Raw genomic sequence first — 20,963 nt, forward strand, 5'->3', positions numbered from 1 at the left:
ACGCTCTTGATGTGCCCCCACCCCTCCTATCCTGTCATCCCTCTGTCAGCCTGTCACCAGAAGAATATGGGGAGTTTCTCAGAGAGCGCGAGAGACTGAGGGCTGAAGCAGAAGCAGCCGCCGCCGCTGAGGTAGCAGTTGGAAAGAGAAAATGAAGAGCTAGTGTGTGTGCTGGAGTTATTTATCAATACACTGCTGACATGTCTGCATATGTGTCTAACTTTGGAGTTTTGCTAATAAAATATGCTTTGGAATATATTAAAGTGTTTTTTTTTATTGTTGATTCCTGTCTTTCTCTCCCCATCGTATCTTTTCTGCACCTCCCCCACTCTGTCTTTTCTGTTTTAATTTTTTCTCTGCCTCCTACATCCTTTTTAGGCCTTTGAGCCACTTTTGCCTTCTCTTTCAAAGACATGACTCGCCCATCTCTCCTCGCCACCTCTGGATTTTGTATACATGCCTTGTTTTTTACAGCTCTGGTGGAGCAGATTGCCCTGTTGCCACACAGTGACATGAAACATACAGTAATAGTTGATATGCAATGACAAAGTAGGACTTTCAATTTCAATTTTTTTATTATTTAAAGGGAACTGGTTACACAAACCAGCAGAAAGATTATTCTCAAATACTTTTTCTAGCATTCAAAAAATATTTATTGGGATATAACTTGGGGGAGGAACCAAAATTATGCTTTTTGGAGGCGCAAAAAAAGAGTGTCTGCACACAGAAGTTCCATCTGTGATGGGATAGCAAGACACCCATCCTGTTATCAGCATGAGACCTCTTAAACACAGTCCAATTACTTACCTTAAAAAGTCAAAGTTCATTGTTCACCATATGCTTTACAATAGTGAGTGAAGGGCAGAGTCTTTTTGTCCTGTCTGTAAGTGCAAATAGAGCTTTTGGTTTGATTTTAAAAAGATTGCCGTCTTTGACATCAATAGTGCTCTATCAGTTTAGGAAGCTCCCTCAAGAATGATATTTTCACAAAGAGCATGTTTTCAGGGTCATCACTGAAGTATGTACATTTTGTGCCACCAAAGTCACCAAATAGAACATTTCTTCAAGATGGTATTCCAAACACTCCACCTGGCTATTGTGGCCCGAATCATGTGAATGCAGCTTCACAATTGGTGTATAAAAGGGATGGAGGTTGAGAGTTTTAAGAGATTGCATGCACATTGCAATGAGTTCTCAAGCTATGGGGACAATTCTTTTAATTATTCAACCTCCCACTTAGACATTGGGAAACGTTAAAGTCTATTTGAATTGGTGCTATTTTAGTGCCTTTCTACCATTATACCATGGAATACTGTTCTTTTCTAAGAAGGAATTTGTGATTATGAAAAATCATGAGATTAATCACAGTTAAATGTTTCTGACTGACAGCATTCATTTTTACATAGATAAATGACACATTTAAGCTATAAAAGGAAAGAGAAAGATGATGTCATCTCACATGTGACCTCTTGGTTTTTTCGCCTTTGGAAGTTCATGAGTGATGGCTGTTATATCTGGTGTTTGTACTGGGGAAAGATCTTTTTTTTTTCCTACATAATTTTGGTGTTTATCAGAATCCGTATCTTATGCATAAAGCCTTTTAGGCATTTGGAGGTAAGTTAAGGTGAGAGTCTCTTCTCGAGATGTGGTCATGTGATCATTGAGAAAACATATTATACATCGCATAGAACAATTTTTACATAATCCTACCCAAATTCATTTTCATGTAGTGACCTCATAGAATACACTACCTCCTGAATTAAATTAGAGAGGCATCTAATATAGCCACTCAAGATTGAATTAGACAATGGACATATTTAGAATTAAATACTTGTGTACTGCTTACTGCAAGGTACACTGTTACTTCCTACTATATTGTCAAGAAAATATGTGACACCATGTGCAATTTTAAATGAGAAATGTTTTAATCAGTTACATGCTACAATGTTTTTACATGACATTTCTGTGTGGAGTCCAGAATTCTCTTTGTTACTCTAAGAAAGAAATCCATATCAGCTGGTTGAGTATTGAGATGCCATGTGACTTCAAATATATTATCACCTGCTTTCTCACCTTTTTTCAGTACAACAGGTGAGGTAAAATTCAGCCAAGCTGATGTTTGCTGTTCGCCTGTTTCCTGAGTACCAGAATTCATTGCTATTAGATACATCATTTTAGTATGAAAATTTAGGAAACATTTATAAACTGCAAAAAAATAAAGGTCCCTTTTTCAAAACACTCTATTTTAAAGATAGTTTTGTAAAAATACAATAACTTTATTATCATTTTGAAAAAATCCAAATAACTTAACAGATATTTATTGTAAAGTGTTTGAACAATGTTTTCCATTCTTGTTCAATGAACCATAAACTATTAATGAACATGCACCTGTGGAATGGTCATTAAGACACTAACTTACAGGCTGTCGGCAATTAAGATTACCGTTATAAAAACTTAGGACACTAAAGAGACCTTTCTACTGACTCTGAAAAACACGAAAAGAAAGATGCCCAGGGTCTCAGCTCATCTGCGTAAACTTGCCTAAGGCATGCTGCATGGAGGCATGAGGACTGCAGATGTGGCCAGGGCAATAAATTGCAATGTCCATACTGTGAGATGCCTAAGACAGTGCTACAGGGAGACAGGAAGTACAGCTGATCATCCTTGCAGTGGCAGACCACATGTAACAACACCTGCATAGGATCGGTACATCTGAATATCACACAGGTACAGGATGGGCAACAACAACTGCCGAGTTACACCAGGAATGCTCAATCCCTCCATCAGTGTTCAGACTGTCCGCAATAGGTTGAGAGATGCTGGAGGCCTGTTGTAAGGCAAGTCCTTACCAGACATCACCAGCACAAACCAACCTTCGCTGGACAAGACAGGACTGGCAAAATGTGCTCTTCACTGACGAGTCATGGTTTTGTCTCACCAGGGGTGATGGTCGGACTCGCGTTTATCGTCGAAGGAATGAGTGTTACACCGAGGCATATACAGCATCATCTGTCTGAGCTTGCTGTCATTGCAGGCAATCTCATTGCTGTGCGTTACAGGGAAGACATCCTCCTTCCTCATGTGGTACCCTTCCTGCAGGCTCATCCAGACATGACCCTCCAGCATGACAATGCCACCAGCCATACTGCTCATTCTGTGCATGATTTCCTGCAAGACAGGAATGCCAGTGTTCTGCCATGGCCAGCAAGAGCCCGGACCGCAATCCCATTGAGCACGTCTGGGACCTGTTGGATCGGAGGGTGAGGGCTAGGGCCATTCCCCCCAGAAATGTCCGGGAACTTGCAAGTGCCTTGGTGGAAGAGTGGGGTAACATCTCACAGCAAGAAATGGCAAATCTTGTGCAGTCCATGAATAGGAGATACACCACAGTACTTAATGCATCTGGTGGCCACACCAGATACTGACTGTTACTTTTGATTTTGACCCCCCTTTGTTCAGGGACACATTATTCCATTTCTGTTAGTCACACATCTGTGAAACTTGTTCAGTTTGTGTCTTAGTTGTTGAATCTTTTTATGTTTGTACAAATATTTACACATGGTAAGTTTGCTGAAAATAAAAGCAGTTGAAAGTAAGAGGATGTTTCTTTAGGATGAGTTTAGATAAGAATTAGGGTGTACAGTACAATCAACCTATTTAATGGAAAAGCCTTGCCAGTTTATGTAGATGATGAAATAAGATCCCACAAATGTAACTCCTGGCATCTCCACAGTTCCAGAGTATTTAATTTTACTAAATATGCACCGATTTTTGTCTGGAAGGCAGCGATGTAACTGAAAGAATTATGGTGAGATTATTCTGAATGAATAATTCATGTTTTTAGTTTGCCCCATTGAACATTTCTGATATTGATTTACATTGTTTTGCTTAGATATTATACATTAATATCTTAAACCACATTTATTATGCAAAATAATTCTAATAAACAGAACTTGATTAAAATGTGGTGTCTCTTTAAGTAGTTTTGTAACAGCCTCTTCATCCTTTTCTTTGCTACCTTTTTTTTGTCTTGTGTATGGGGTGATGTCATCTAAAGTGGGCCACCAGGTGAACTGAGCCAGATAAGGTTGGTGTGTCATAGTTTTAGATTCAATATCTAGTCACTGCAAACTCATTTAAACAGTTGCCACTAGTACTTCAACTCTTTTCATTGGTCTGAGTTTGTAATGGTAGGAAGGGCAAATTATTCTACAGAGGCTGGATGGGGAAAACATATGATATATTCATGACTATTCAATATCTAAATGTGAGATATCATGAATTATGTTATGATGGTTTCTATAAGAATAGAATCTGTGATTTTCAAAACAACCTACTGTAATTATTTGATGAAAAAAGACAATTGGGCCACTATGTTTTAAGCTAAAATGTATCACTTTATAAAATGATTTATAAGAAATATTTTTGATGGTTCCTTTTATTAAAACTGCTCAAAAGATATTTTAAATATATAATAAATATTTTTAGTGTTGTATAAATGCATAATCCATAAATGTGATCAATTACTGTACTCACAGCCACCTCACACACACTTTAAAAAAACCTAATGCCCATTTTATTACATAACACAACTAAAAAAATAAATACAAAATTAATTACAATTACTTTATAACAATTGTCGAGATTATATAAAGTCTTTCCAGAGCAGTACAATATTCGGTCTCATGGTAACAAGAACTTCAGTGAGGTTTAGTAAGAAATGTTGCCATTTAAAGTTATATAATTGTTGATGTTAATGTATTATTCGTATTCTAACACCTAAAAATCCACCTCAATCTCTCTCAAATCAACCTCCCTCACCACACACTTTTTATTAAACATTATAACATAATATTTGTTTGACCTTTCGAAATAATGCTATAACCATTTTTCAATTATATTCAAAAGCACAGACAGCTTCTTCAACGGCCACACGGTGGCACTAGATCTTTGAAGAATGTTGCAGGATCATCACTGATAGTCATCATGGCCCTTGGTGAGTAACTATGTTACAAGAATGAGAAACAGCTTCCCAAAGTTTCTCCTTTGTCAGCTAACGTTTGCCGCACTAAACCATGCGAGGAAATTTTAAATGTGGTTATTTTAACAATATTCAATTAGCGTGTGTCTTTCAGGTCAACCTACAGTCTTACCTTGTTTATTAAAAGTGGAGTTAGGATTGAGAATGTTAGCCCTATATTGTTTATCTTCGTACACAGCTCTTATTTGTGCATTGCAGAATCATTACAGAGCATGTTGAATAAGGTACATTATTTTGTAGCTATATATCTTACACAGTATTTTGACCACTCTTGGAAGAATTAAGTCTAGTTACAAGATGTGTAAGAACAAATGAGGTTTAATGTTATTGAAGTGGCGCAATATTTGAGTTGTGCTCAGTTTTCAGGTGTTGATCAATGATTTGAGTCGAGAGTAAATTAAGATTTATAGGACTATTTTGGTTTCAAAAACCGGCTTAATCCACATAATTTATGACGTAATGTTTATTACCACAACAATTAATTTCAACTCATCCCTCCTTTAAAAAACAAAAAACTAATCTAAATCAAGATTGAAATGAGGCACTTGCACTGGGGCCGATTTTTTTAGGGTCTAAAACACTGTAACAGATGGTTATATTTTATGTTCACATTTAGGAAGAGCAACACACACAGCACAGTTCTTGAACATATTAGTTTTTTCTATTCTTCTCCTTCTCCGTAACCTACTCACCCTATATCATCACTCCATAGCGCCCTCTATGTCAGGATGGGTTCTACTACAAAGACAGACATGTGAAGCTTATTTTATAACATCACTTACATAAATTCTTCTGTTAAAACTCATGCATTATTTGTGCTGTAAAGTTGTTAAAATAATTGTTGCTGTTTTTTTTTTTGTTTTTTTTTTAACAGAATTACAGGGATTCAGGCATTGTGTTGTCATTGCAACGATGTTGCAAAATTGCCTATTATTTTACACAGAAAAGGTTAGTAAGCGATTTGATTGCACTAAAATCATTTTAATACACATATTGTTTATGTCTTGTGTCTAGACTTTTGAAACAGTGAGTATTTGAATGTTTACAGATTGGCCACATTTACTTCAATTGCCTCTCTGGAACCCAGATTCACTACTTTAAAAAAAAGGAGCAATCAAACGTTATTCCACAAATTCAGTCAATTGAGCTTAACTTGTGTTGAGTCCTTAAATTTAGGTGTGTTCAAGTTGCATGGATTACATTTATGAAACTTGGGTGCTTTTTAAGCTTTACAGTGATTAACTATCAACTGCTATTTTATGGAAATCAGCTATCAGAACATCCTTTTAAAACATCTCCTTTTGTGTTCCACAGAAAGTCTAATGGGTTTGGAACAACATGAGGGTGAGTAGATTATGACAGAAATTTTGGGGTAAACTGTTCATTAAAAATGTCTTATTTATCTATGTTTCAGACATACATATTTAGTATTGCTTTGCTGTGTGTGTGTGTGCGTGTGCGTGTGCGTGTGTGTGATTTTCATGGGAGGAACATACCAAGTCTAATTTCTCAGACATTTCACCTCTGAAGCTTCTTGCCTTCGTTATTTGGGCACACTATGACTAGTGTGCTGCAAATGTCTGGCAATAAAATAGACATATGAAACAAATTCACTCTTATACACATTTTGCATTGTGTTCAGGTTTACTCTGGGTCAGTTCTGAGGAAGGCTCGTTTGTCATCTGTATCCTATCTTTTAAATCAATGCTCCCGCTTACTTGCTAATCAGTGTCCGGAAGGGGCATCTATCATTTATCATTTAATTTGATTTATTTGGCCCCAACCACTGTTACAATTGCCCTCATTGACCTTAAGTATTGAATTTGATATTATGATTGAGTCTTTTGCTGCATCAGAATTTCCATACTTCCCTGCTATGTAGTATGCCAAAAATAGTATAGCAATGGAGTAGTATGTCCGAATCCGTAGTGCTCATAAAAGAGTAAGCAAGAAATACCCGGATGACCTACTTTTTCCATCGAGATTGGGAAGTGTGGACTGACTGAACACTTTACTATCCCAAAATCCCTCAGTAGCTGAGGACACAACATGTTAAAAACACTGGATTTAAAAGAACGCAGAGAACCGCAAGTCGGTTGATTTTCAACTGTAAGTGATACACCAAGAATGTAGTTCCTTGTGCTTAATTGGTTAAATGTGCTTAATCTTGTTAAACAAAACCAGAGTAGATTATTTTCATGGTTGTTGTTCTTATGTCATACTGTGTGTTCGTGTCACAGGACAATGCCCACGTTGCTGGATGAAGTAAGTTTGGAATATAGTCATCCTACTTGTGTACATACCTGCAGTATAGAATGTACTGTTTTACCGACCGAGAAGTGCATTTTAAATACAGTACATACTCTTGGTTTAGTAGGGTTTCTCTTTACAAGTCTGTTAAGTAGTGCTATAAAGGAAAATGTAAAAATAAAAACAATGTTTTTTTTTAACACTTTACAATTGGTTTCCATTCATTAACAGTAGTTAATGCATTAAGTATCATGAACAAACAATTAACAATATATTTTTTACAGCATTCATAAATCTTAGTAAATGTTAGTTAATAAAAAATGCAATTGTTCATTGTTAGTTCATAGTGCATTAATTAATTTTAACAAATACAACTTTTGATTTAAAAAAGTATTAGTATATGTTGAAATGAACCACGAATAATAAATGCTGTAAAAATATTCTTCATTGTTAGTTTATGTTAAATAATGTTATGTTAACAAATGAAACCTAATTGTAAATTGTTACCAAAAAATGTACAATCGACCCATCTCCCCTACATTGTTATAACCCAAACATACACTATATGTATTTAAAAAATAAATAAATAAATAAAACAAATAAAAAACACACACTCATATGTATTCTGTTGGAACAAAGTGATCCTTAGTTAGTATTTTATTTCTGGATGTGTCTACATGTTAGCAACTTTAGCAGGTACCGGAAAAATCAGTTGGGCTGATTACTGAGATGCCATGTGTCCTGAAAGATACATCTTTCTGTTCCAATCTTTTCCATCCTTTTACTTCCTTTATCCATGGTTAATTATTGTAGCAGGAGGTGAAATTCATTTATCTATCTGTCTGTCTGTCTGTCTATCTATTTGATAGTCTGGCTTTTTAATGTTTCATTTTATGTTTTTAGGATTGCGTAACTCTTTTATTTGGCACCAGATGGTGTAAGAGAGCCTATCGATGTTTCTGTGACACTATTCATTCTCAATAATCTCCCATGGAGGACAGAGGCTGGAACAAAATGTTCACATGCTGACGCAATACACAGGTCTACTCTTTTATGGCAGATGGATACTATGCTTATCATGCTTGATTTTATCTAAGCTCTCCAAGGTGCATTGTGCTTCCAAATAGAAGGAGAGACAGGGAGAAGCAGAACAGTTAGAGGTGATTGTACTTTACATTAAAGAGTTAGAATTTGGAGGAGGCTTTGAACTGCAGCTTTTGGTGACTTAATATTGGTTGCTTTAATTGGCTGGCTGGCCCTTGTCTGCTAAATTCATTAGCATAGCAACACAGCTCTCCCCTAGATCATACACACTTTATCTCTCTCCTTATTGGGAAGGATGCTGTCAGGAAAGGGAGGAGGGGACTAAAATTGGTACCCCCGTGCAGGAAAGACCATATATGGAGTCTTACAACGCTGTCATACAACGTCAAAATAGCAGGTACATTGAGTGTGGGCTGAGAGAAAGGGGGGGGGGGGGGCTACGTGCGTGTGGCATTCAGTACGTGTGTGCGTCATAGGGCAAAGCTGGCGGTCTGTGTAAGCGCCTCTATGTCAAGTGTGTGCGTCAGTCTGAGTCAGAAAGCGTCTCATCGTGTGCATGCGTCAGTGCTGTTGCTGAGCAGTCCGCGCTCCATAGAAAGAAAGAGCAGAACACTCTGAAAACAAGAGATGCAGGGACAAGGGTGATGGAGGGATGGAAGCGATAAAATGACAGTGGTTAGGAAGGGAAGGCACTAGGAGGAACAAGAAACTGAGACATGAGTACTTTTAAGTGCACTTTAATATAAAAGCCTCTGTTTTGACAATCAAATACACTTATCAGCGAGACAAAAGAACACTGATCCACAATGTCCATTCTTCATAAATAGCATATGTCAAGTATGTTTTCATCTCATAGGATAGAAATGTCTCTGATATGTACATACTGTTGTTTGTACAAATGTACAAATGATTACAATCTTTAACCATTCCGCAACATGCCTAGCTAGAGGCATGTGCACCAAGCATCCATTCTGTAAAACAGCATACATACAATAAAATACTTTTTATTTTTAAACTTAGCATGTAAATAGCTAGAACATAGGAATCAATCCTTTACTTGACCGTAGACAACTCTACGTTAGCATGTCGACACCATGGGAATAGAACCATTCTCAACCCGTGTCGATAAGTAATTGAATAGAAATAGAACCCATCCCTATTTTCCAGTGCATTTTTTTTAAAACAAAACTTTGCTTTGTTTTTTAACCCCTCTCAAAAAAGAAGAATCGATCATCCACACAGTCTTTGTCACCACTCCACACCGCAGACAGCAAAGTTACGATGTCACCGTGGTATTCACTGAATAAAGGTGCTGTTTCTCTTATTTCTGCATCCTCTTGATGTGGCAAGCACACAAGAGCTTCTACAGATTGCGAGCATTACAAATATTGATGCTGCAAAAGTCCAGTGCAATTTCGTCCAGCCATGCCTATCACAGTAGCTGGCTGTGGAATTTGTCACTTCATCTCTCAGAAGTACTGTCGCTATAAATATGTCTGTCCAGTAATGTCCATGCATGCAAAGCCATGCACAATATTTTGTCCGTCTCCCTGGCATCATCCCCGGCAGCTTGTGTCAACCAGCCAATAGGAGAGCAATGTGAAATCTTGACTTGTCTTGCACACTAAGTGAAATTTGTTCATAATTTAAAGAAACATTTGTACATCACATTGATACACATTTGAAATGAAATGTTCTAGAACTGCATTCACAGACTCGAAGCCCAATGTAGTCTTATTTCTGTCATTTACAGTATAGTGGTGTTTTTGACATTATTATTAGAGTTAAAGGTCTGAAAGGTTTGAGACTAAATGAATCAGCTATGCTGAAGTTGATATATTTAGAAACTGATTACTTTTTAAATAACCAGATTTTGATCCATTATGCTAATACACGTGAATACTTTTCACACATTGGGCTTTGTGTATGTGATGCTGGATGACTAGCACTGAGCCATAAGGTATCTTTTGTTTCTTACTGAAATATTGAAGAAACTCACAACTGAGTTTTTCACTACAAGTGAATACAAATGCAAGTCTGCAAGTCAGTTTGCACTTACAACGTCAGAGCTGTAACTCTCACTCATACAAGCTCATGATACATTTGTAGCAGAAATACATAAATTGAACTCATAGTCCTGTTCGGACTTAAGACTTTAAGACTAGTATATTGCATTGCTACCAAAGTGTTGCACCAATATTAACATAAATTAATGGATAATTAGATGAACAGTTGTGTACATGATATTTTACAATGGATTTTTCAATGGATTTGAGGAAGTTCAAGTATTTTTTGGCATTATATACATTATGTATATATTTATACAGTTAAATAATATTCACTTTTCAGCAAAAGTAGCTCCATGAAATATGACAATATGCCATACTTAATGAAGTAAGTCACAGACTTATTTTAGAACGGAGGATCACTTCCACTCTCATCTGTAAGACATCAAAAGAAGCAACAGGGAGCAATGTTAGAAAATTATGTAATTTTTTCAGAAAGATATCAACAAATACATGCATCAAAGCTATAAGTAAAAAAGACCAACTCTCACCTTTGCGGAAGCACTGTTGTGGCGAATGACTTTGGAGTTGATACAACTCAGGTTGTTGCCCCAAGCCGGGGGTGATCGAGGCACCTGCCCCAAACATGAGCTCCAGGGCGGCCAGCTCCTCGAGGAGGGACTGGGCACAGGGCAGGCCGGGCGACACAGGGCTGACTGGTGAGGAGGCAGGCATGGAAACTTGGGAGGCAGGCGAGGCAGTCAAATGCAGTGGTGGAGATGTTGGTATGCCTGTGAACAGAGGTGATGATGCTACCTCTGTCTCCATAGCACTTTCTTCTGCCGCCTTCCCAGCTGCCATGTTGCCTGTGTTGATTGGTGACATAGTAACCCCTCGCCCGGCCACATTGTTACAGTGCGCCGACTGGACGCTACAGAAGTGACCAGCACTCATAGCAGAGACCCCATCAAAGTGCAGGGGTGGGCACCAGCACTCAGGAGTGGAGGGGGAGAAGGGAGGGCTTGAGGAAGAGGATGTTTGTGAGTGAGGAGAAGAGGATGTAAGGTCCTGAAGAAGGATCTCTAAGATGCTCTCTTCAAATAGAGACTCATCATCAGGAAAAATGGGCAGGTCCAGGCCTTTCCAAGACTTGAGTGGGTAGAATTCCCCCAACATTGGAATTGAATCAAGTCCCAAAGAATCCAGAGATGGAGATTGAGGGCGTGGGGAGATGGCTGAAGGAACAAGCTTTGCGAAAAGGGGATCTATGTAGAAGCCTTCGGCTAGTCTGCTGATGTGCTGGGCTAAAAGGGAAATCTCTGTTCTCTCTTTTTCTCTCTCACGCAGTGAAGAGAAAAAGGACAGGCTGGGCTGTGTTCCAGGTGAAGCTTCAGGTGTGAGGAGACCCTCAGGTGGGTAAGGGTGGGGTCCATGGGGGACATCAACATACAATGGTCCACGAACCTCTGGCAAAGTCATAACTGTGCAGTCCCCATCACCTGGACTGTCAGGAGTAGGAGGAAGTTTCTCATAGAGTGATCCACTACAAGGCTCTACTGGGAAGAGAATCTCAGTGGTTGGAGATGTTATAGTGAGTGGCAGCAGAGTGGAGAGTGTTGTTGTTGGAGGAGGTGGGCTGCTTTGTGGGTTTGAAGGAGCAGATGGAGAAAGAGATGGCGCTACTGTGGTTGTTACAGTTGCAGTTGTTGCAAGAGGAGGCGGTGAGGTGGCCCCAGTTGGATCAAAGCTGAAATGAGGTTCCCCAAATGGAAAATTGCTTCCACCTAGCTGAGGTGTATATGGGGGAGTGCACACAAACTCCTTGGTCTGTTGGGCCTTGGAGGTAGGTACAGGAGGAAGAGGAAGGGGCAAGGCTGGTAGAGGAGGATCTATCTGGAATGCTGGTGGCAGCAGAATATTCTGAGTGAGGAAGTCCAGTTCAGACACTGTTGCAACTGTGACAGGAATGGGAGATGATGCAGAAGATGGGCTGGCCACAGGTTCACTAGGTACATTCTGGAAGAAGCTCTCCTCTTCCAAAGAAGAGAGGCTGGAACGTGGGCCACTTTCCACTTGTGTGGGCTCCAGTGAGGAACTGCCACCTTGCTCCTCTGTGGAACCTGCACTGCATGCAGCCGTGCTGAAGTCAAAGGACTGACCGGAGAGGCCACTGCTTCCTGGTGTAAACACTTGGTCAGGGCTGGAGAGTGTTTCTGGACTCTGTAAGCTAAGGCTCTCCTGTTGAGAAGTGCTTGAGCCCAGCACCAAGGAGAGCTGTGTCTGTTCAGAGCTCAGCTGCTGCCTGACTGACCAAGCCTCTGTCTCACTGTGGTAAACATAAAGAGCCAAAGAATTACTGACATAATTTCAGCTAATATCTTAGACTTGATTTGATGGAAATAGGCAGAGCCTCACCTGATGATAAAGTTGTTGCTGACAATGGGGGTTTCTCCAGTTTCCAGCTGCAGGACCATGTAAAGCCAGACCCAGGAGTGATCTGCAGTCTCTATGCGAACCACCATCTCAGCCCTGCCCTCTCCTCCCTCTCTTACTGTGTGAGAAAAGGAAAGGAATGGTAAGTCAAAATATACGTATATATGAGTATTGCTCACTCTGTGTCAAACCAAATAAAGCTGAGCATATTTTTGTGTTGACTCATTCAACATTGATACTTACACAGACTGCAATGCTGAGCAGAGGCATGTGTAAGATCCTGAGGATGCAGAAAGCTGTACCATGAGCGTGAGCGCAAATTCTCCACATTTAGACCCAAATAAACATTCACACTGAAAGTTAAAAAAGGCAAAAGTTAGAAAAAAAAATTATCTTTCCATGATCAGCTGTAAACATTTTATCAGTACAGTAGTAGGAAGTAATTTGTCCAGGTATTAAACCTCACCTATCTTGTGCCTCCTGTAGTCTCATGTCACGGCTATGCTGAGAACGGAAACATGGCAGGAAGAAGCTGCTTTCTAGTGCTGGAGCTGAAGATGTTTCAGGGGTAGTTCCAGTTCGGGATGGTTGAGGCTCCAGAGGAGCACAAAAACATACCCAAACAGGGTTGGAAGTCCAGTAGGATCCTGGGGAAGATTGACTGGAGGGTTGTGACAGGCAGTGGGCTCGAATTAGAATGAGTTTATTGCCTGCACTCTGCCTACGCACTGATTTGGAGGTGTTGAATCTGCAGCGGAACAAGCGATCTAAGGGAGAAAGACAGAAAAATAATAAACACTTGTATATATTGTGCATATTATCTATCTTTGTGTCTCTCAGATAAAGTATTTGTGTGTTGACATTGCTTATTTCAAAAGTCTTACCTGTATCATGTGAAGTTGGAGGCACCAGGTTACTCCTCATAATATAATGGTCCATGGGGTCTATTATGTCATACACACTGTCCCCTTGAGAAACCAGATCTACCTAAATATTCAAAAGAAAATTAACTATAGGTGAGCTGCCTCTTCCACTCATGTTGTTTATAAATAGACTCATATAACCTGAGACAAAAGGCAGAGGATGTCTAGAATGATTTAATGTTATTTAAAGAGTTAATGTTTTTCTGAGAGTCACTCACCATTGAGTGTCCGAGGTGCTCAGATACACTGTCTGACAGGTACAGTAGCTTCCCTTCTCCGGTCAACAGCAGCAAAAAACCTGGCATCATTTGTACCAACTCCTTCAGTTCATGAAAGGAGAGGAGTTCCGTATTTTCCTCAGCACTGATCGACGCAGCTGTATCTGAAAGAAGTAAATTCAATCCTGAATAAACTACTACATTTCATTCAGAATGACGTTAAAGCAATGCATTAATGCAATCGCACGATCAGCACCACGGACAGCGTTCGTGTTTCAGCACCATGGAGAGCAATGTCTTTTTAAAGCGATGCTCTCAACAGACATTCTTTTGAATTTAAAAAAGATTTGTAATAATACACATATTTTTCTTTGTATTACTACATAGACAAGCAGCTGAGATGTTAATAAAAAATCAAGTCAGACATCCACCTGTTGCTTCAACTTGCATTGCTCGATGCTCGAGCCAGTAAAATGCAGTAATACATTACACAAACTCCGATCATATAGTCTGCTTCTAATGCTTTCAGAAACATAACTGTAAACAACGTTTAAGTTTTACTTGAATGATATTTACCTTGAGTGAAGAAGACAGACTTTCTCGTGTACATGCAGGCTAGCGACATGATATGAAGATAGGAGAGTCGAGACTTGTCCGCATCGGAGATGGGCAACAAGTCCTTCAGGTTCCTAATCTCCGCGTTTATTTGGTCCCTCCGAGCTTTTGACGCTCCTTTAGTGGACCGATACATTGCTGTTTTAGACGATGAGGATTTCTTTCGAAGCTGTAAATGTTGACTACGGCGGGAGTCGAGAAAAGTGTTGAAAGAGTTGCGAGCTCTCTCTTAAAGTGTTTTCACTGTTGTGTCATCTCTGCATATGTCCAGAATACGGCTTATTTTCTTTTGCCTGCCTCTCCCCGGTGTTCCCCCGCGGTTCCGCCACAGCGCCCGGCTCAGGTTGCGGACCGGAGGCTGGATGGATCTCTCCACCGGGTCGGAGTTTGAGTCAGTCGGCTGTCGCTGAAGCCGTCTCTCGCCCAGATGTCGGAATTCTGTAAATCTGGTGGAGTTACCCTGCAAGCCGGTTACTTATATAGGATGGGGCTCCACCAGTGTCGGGGGGGTCCCAACGCGCCAACACCGACGTAAAAAAGATAGAAAGAAAGAAAGAAATGGGAGGGGAGGGGGGATGGAGTAAAAGGGGGGGCCGAGGGGATTTATACTCTCATATCTGTGTTAGCAATGCTGAAACTCACTCCTGTCACCCCTCCCAATCCTTGTGCTCTGACTCTGCTCCGACGTCAGCCTCCCCTCTCTCCGTTGATGACGTTGGCTTGAAATCGGGAGCTCCGGCGACGCAAAAACCCCAATTTGGACAAAACCGAGCAGTGGGCGGGGACTGAAGGTGCAACGTAGACGGAGTCACCGCACTCCGGTGTATAGACGTGTTGGGGAGAGGGGGGGGGTTCTGTTACTGATCTGCACACGAACGAGCCTCTCGATATCCTCTTGTACAGCCAAACGACCGAGTTCAGTTATGATTCAGAATATGATTCTTGTTTTGTATTCCAATGTCTTGCACTACACGTTCATTATGCAGAAAGGTTTTTGAAGGGATTGCCTGACATTGACTGGGATTGTTGCTGTTTGTCCCGTGCATCACTGCATCATATCAGAGCCTGTTTCCACATATTTGACAATCTGTGTGGTTACAGAATGATTCTTTGCAGTACAGAATGTTGTGTGTGAAAGTATTTTAAATCATGATAAGCATTTATGCTCTTGTGCCAGAGATGCCGTTAAATGCAGCGGTGCAAGTGCCCCAGACAGCTGTGTAACCGAGAACACTGACATTATTGCATAAATCCTTGCTTCCTCTCCTTATAAGGGAAACGTGGAGCGAGTATAGAAAAGGACAGCAGTTGAATTAAATTTGTCAAATGAGTTTGTGTGCGTAAGGAGGCATTATTGGGACCAGCCAATGGCTCCATCAGAATGTATCAGCGCATGATATTGCTTTATAAATAACTTTAGCTGCAGTCTGAGTGATTCAGTAAGTTTACGCATTAAAAAACGGACAGCTGGTAGCGTTTATCCATGATGTTTTACAACTGACTGGTGATAGATTTTGTGCATTTGTGATTCCGTTAATCCTTCCCAATTGAGAAATAAGCATTATTGAATCTAAAAAATATATTATAAAAATAAAATCTATAACATCAATATATATAATCTGAATCTAATATTTAGCACGTTATCAACTGAGGCATCTGTGCATATTTTGTCTTTATCTCTGTTCTGCACAGATCGTTCTTTCCAGAATATACGAGAAGGAAGGGTGTAAGGCTCCACTAAAAGTCGCATAGATTTCAATGTGCTTCTGCATTTCATTAGCTCTCAGAAGATTAGACAAAGTGCTGTTAACGTGTAGTTTTTTTTAGCAACTATTAGAAACAATAGGTGTTTTAGGAATGTTATCTCACTGTTATCCATATGCTCTTTATCAAGGCGATTCCTGCAATTTCGTTCATGATAAAAAGCCAGGAGAGGTTATTGTATATTTCAATCTGGAGAGAAATATATATTCAAACAATAATGGTCAAATAAAACACTACTTTGTTAACATTATATACTAAACAGTTTATGATGTGAAGATGTTAATCGTTCAGTAGTCATTCTCTGAGGAACACGTGCGCAACAGGTTGCAGAGGAGTGCGCGTGAAGTGTCCTTGTCGTATTTTCTAAAAATAGCTCCCTGACAATGTCAGACAAACGCACTCAAAAAGATTTACCGTCCTCTGTGACACATTTAGTCTTTTTAAACACATATGTTATTTTTCTTAGTCGAAAATAGATCCCTGGATGCGAGTCGTTTGAGGTCCAGGCAGGGGCAAGGCCAGATGTGTGGCACGGGGTGGCAGCTGCCACCCTAAAAATGAGCTTTTGCCACACTATTTGCAGGATGCCACCTGTTACTCAAATCTTGCCACCCTTTTGCCACCCCTGGCAAAAAATCCTGGACACGCCCTTTGGTCCATGTAGAATATGAATTGTCAGTGGGCTATAAGAAATTGTGAGGTATTTAATTTCTGGCCACAATTTATGCAATATTGATCTTCAGATTGTGGCAACACCTTAGTGTGCTTCAAACATTGCATTGTCAAGTATGTTTTAAGTGGCCAACTTTTCCATAAGTTTTGATCACATTCACACAATCAGGTTAGAGTGTGGACACAGCATGAAAAAGTGCCTTGTGCAAATGTGTGGGAATATGAGGAAGACACTGTAAAAACTAAAGAATCCCAAGAGAGTTGCTATACACACGATGAAAAACAAATGTTATGTTGGAATTACTTAAATGTAACTTTAAGTACATTCAACTTACGGTAATTTTGTGTCAGCATAACTATAAAACCTTTGTTAGATATACACAAATGTGTCAGTTCGTTGAACTTTATTTACTTATAAAGGTATGTCACACAAATAAGATTTAACAACTTATAGCATGTTGTTTTAAATGAACATTTAAATTATTGTTTCTACTTAATTTAATTGGCTTAAAAGAAAATAATGAGGTCAGTCACATTCACACGTGCATGGAAAAATTACTTGCATTGTACAGGATCCAGCTTCACTAAAGGGAACACTAATAACCCTAATATTGGCTTTACACCAAAAGTAGAGTTAAACAACATCAAAAATAATAAAAAAGAACTGAAATCACTATAAATTCTTAACAACTACTTAAATGCCCCAATAAGTTTATTTTGACCTAACAAACATGCTTAAATGCATAAACTTCAAGGGCTAATGAGGATTCCCCACATCCTCAGTTCTGTACTTGATCATTCGAGTTTTGTACTTAAATCTTAATTTTATGGATTTTTAACCCAGAGAAGTTCAAGAAACTCATTTACTTCATTTATTACTCTTAGTTCTCTTTATAATAGTTATTTTGTGTTGTACAAATTAATGCAAATTAAGTAAAGCTACACATTTTATAAAAATGTACGTTTTAGTTGAAGCGTTTTGTTTTCATCCATTATGGTTGTTGAGCCAATTAATATTTTTTATTTTATTTTTCAGTGCAGGGCCCTTAATGTGCCTTCAGCTTCTCATTAACACAGTTAATATCCTGTTATGTAGGCCCTAGACTATTAAATATTGACTGATAAAGTCTGAATTCAATGCAAGCTCCCAGGCTGAAACTTTTAAAGAAATGGACGTCATTAGAGGAATACTGTGATGTAAGATTTGTATAATATTCTCTCGGTTATAAACATGTGTTGTGTCTTGTGAAATGTCGACAGCTGAAAATTGCCCATTTGTAGATTGTCCTGATCATTAGCTTTATAGCTAACCTGGCTGACTGTATGAGTCTGCTCTTTTCATTTTAACCAAGTTTCTTGACTGAAATGTTTCGTTAAAACCTTTACTCTTAATGTTACAAGGCAGATCCAAACAGACACACTGCTAGACACTACAAAATATCAGTAGTACAGAGAGTCTCTTTATAAAACATGAATCATATTAGATGATCTTAGGAGAAAAAACATAAATTAATACCCTATATTACACAGTGTACAAGATCTGCTATGCCAATAATTTGGTTTCACATTGTGTTAATGTATTTAATAAAAGCAGTTTTAAGGTATTATTTATTAGAATGTTGCATTTTTAGCACTTTTGTGTGAATGTTTTAGGAGGTACTATTACGGGTCCCTTTCTAAAATACAGCATCATGTGCTGACAGTGATAACTGACTCATTAGTTATTGCCATCTTTTTCAGATGTGTCCGATGTGTATTGCCCATCAACTTTGAGGACTTGACTCACCTGCTCCAAAATTCAGTGGTTCCAGCTCCAATACTGGACACCTTTTAAAATGTGTAATATGAGATTGTTTGTTTTTCTGTTATATCAGATTTCTTTTAAGTTACAATGTCATGTCTTGAAATGAAAGTGCAATACAAAATGTTAATAAACCGTAACATTGCCTTTGGGTTGACTTACTTAAAAATGAAAATTATGTCATTTACTCACCCTCATGTTTTTTTAAAATCCTATACATTTAATTTCTTCTGTGGAATATGAGAATACATTGTAAAATGTAGATGCTGCTAATGAGGATGAATTGAAAGTGAAGCTGTCCGTCCCTATCATTATACATGACATCACCGTTTGAGTTCCTCCCTTAGAAGAAAGTAAGTCGTTTGGGTTTGGAACAACATGAATATGAGTTTAAATGATGACTCATCTCAGTTGACAATGTCATTTAGTTGACAAATCTTTGAGTTCTATCATGGCCTTTTGAGATAAATTGGTTTTAAAGGTTGTTGCGGCCCTCAGAATAAATTAAAATATATAATTCAGTGAAATAATAATAATAATAATAGTTGAATAAATACATTTGGGCATCAGACAGGTTTAGCCTGTCACAAAGTGTAATTTGGTCCTGAATAGCTCTCAGCCACCTGTTACACAAAGTTAAAATGAACACAGTTTTATTTGAACCAAAAAGAATACACAAACAAAAAAAGTTCAATTCTCATTTGTGCATTATTTCAAAAGAGAGGCAAACAGATCTCACACCAATGAAAGGCAAAAGGATGAACGATACAATAAACAATAATAAAGTATCAATAATAAATGTGTGTGTGTGTGTAAGCATGAGGGTGCAAAAAGGTAGCTTTTAGACTTTGGGACACTTGTATCCATGTGAACTCTCAGAGCACACAGGACAATCTACAAATGGGCAATTTTCAGCTGTCAACATTTCACAAGACACTACACACGTTTATAACCAAGAGAATATTATACAAACCTTAAATCACAGTATTCCTCTAATGACATCCATTTCTTTAAAAGTTTGCAGCCTTGGAGCTAATGTGTATGTGCTTGATTTCATGCTCATGAGAGCTCTGTGACTCTGGTCCCACCCTGATAGTTAAATGAAGCTTGATTGGTTGAATATAGAAAGTGCAACGATTGGTCCGAGTAATGTGGCCATTATGTGTGCACGTTTTGAAGCTAGATTTGTTTCAAAATTGACAAATGCATGTAGCAATCCACAAATGTGTTCAATTCATAAATGAATGCTGGACAGAGTTGAATTTTTGTATTTGCAAATCTAAATTAATTTATTTGAGGATCTACTTCAATTTATTTGTGAACCAACTTTTTATTTGTAAATCTCTTTCAATTTGTATGTTAACATTTAACAAAAATAACCCCATTAAATTGTATTCGATGACAGAATTGTGCATTAAGAGATGCTGGATATAGATCAGCTCTGGCAGTGGTCACCAGTTTACAAACGCATGTTAGATCTCTTAAAGGAATGTTCCGGGTTCAATGCAATTGAAGCCTTATTAACAGTACTTGTGGCATAATGTTGATTACTGCAAAAATGTATTTACTTTAAAATAAGCAAAAATCGAGGTTACAGTGAGGCATTTAACAATGGAAAGGGCCCATTTTTGGAAGTTAAAATACTCACTGTTTAAAACATATAGCCACAAGGCATAAACAGTATGCATGGTTTTAGTGTGAAAAAATCACTTACTAAACTTTTCCATTTAAAGTTACAGCCAATTTTACAACTTTGTTACCATGACAATGTAATGTCAACAAACCCTAAAATGACTGTAATAATTATGATTTAAAAAAACATTACAGCTCAAATAATACACAAGTTTTAACATAAGAATTAATGTTAGTCCTTTTATAAAATTATAAGCTTCACATTTCTGGTTTTAACCCTCCAAAATTCAGTCTCACTGTAACCTAGATTTTTGCTTCTTTTTTTTTAAAGAAAAGGAGAAAAGAGTCAACATTAATTGTTGTGGTAATCAACATTATGCCACAAATACTGTAGATTGAGCCTAACCAATTTTACAACTTGGTTGCCATGAATACGTAATGCTGTAAACCCTAAAACGACAATAAAACCAACTATATAAACAAATATAGCTCAGATAATACAGAAGTTTTAACAGAACAATTAAAGTTAGTTTTGTTCAATTATAATCTTCACATTTCTGCCTT

The 20,963-nt window shown here is 38.4% G+C and overlaps 2 protein-coding genes across 2 annotated transcripts in view; one reads left to right on the top strand and one right to left on the bottom strand.

Annotated features, from left to right (window-relative positions):
- The window catches only part of mrpl11 (mitochondrial ribosomal protein L11), a 60,240-nt gene extending 59,990 nt beyond the window's left edge, over positions 1–250 (top strand). The window contains exon 6 of the mRNA XM_052088990.1: positions 50–250. Within this exon, the coding sequence (XP_051944950.1) occupies positions 50–155 (106 nt within the window). The 3' untranslated portion in view covers positions 156–250. The remainder of the gene's footprint in view (positions 1–49) is intronic.
- An 8,824-nt stretch (positions 251–9,074) lies between these two features.
- LOC127617187 (neuronal PAS domain-containing protein 4A) lies at positions 9,075–14,958 on the bottom strand. The gene is made up of 8 exons (XM_052089114.1): positions 14,492–14,958; positions 13,916–14,079; positions 13,659–13,761; positions 13,241–13,541; positions 13,018–13,127; positions 12,757–12,892; positions 10,893–12,667; positions 9,075–10,776 (listed from the first exon to the last, which is right to left on the bottom strand). The coding sequence occupies exons 1-8, from the start codon at positions 14,664–14,666 to the stop codon at positions 10,748–10,750; spliced, it is 2,793 nt and encodes a 930-aa protein (XP_051945074.1). The 5' UTR covers positions 14,667–14,958; the 3' UTR covers positions 9,075–10,747.
- Positions 14,959–20,963: the final 6,005 nt, after the last annotated feature.

Source organism: Xyrauchen texanus, chromosome 23, assembly GCF_025860055.1.
Source record: "Xyrauchen texanus isolate HMW12.3.18 chromosome 23, RBS_HiC_50CHRs, whole genome shotgun sequence".
NCBI lineage: Eukaryota > Metazoa > Chordata > Actinopteri > Cypriniformes > Catostomidae > Xyrauchen > Xyrauchen texanus.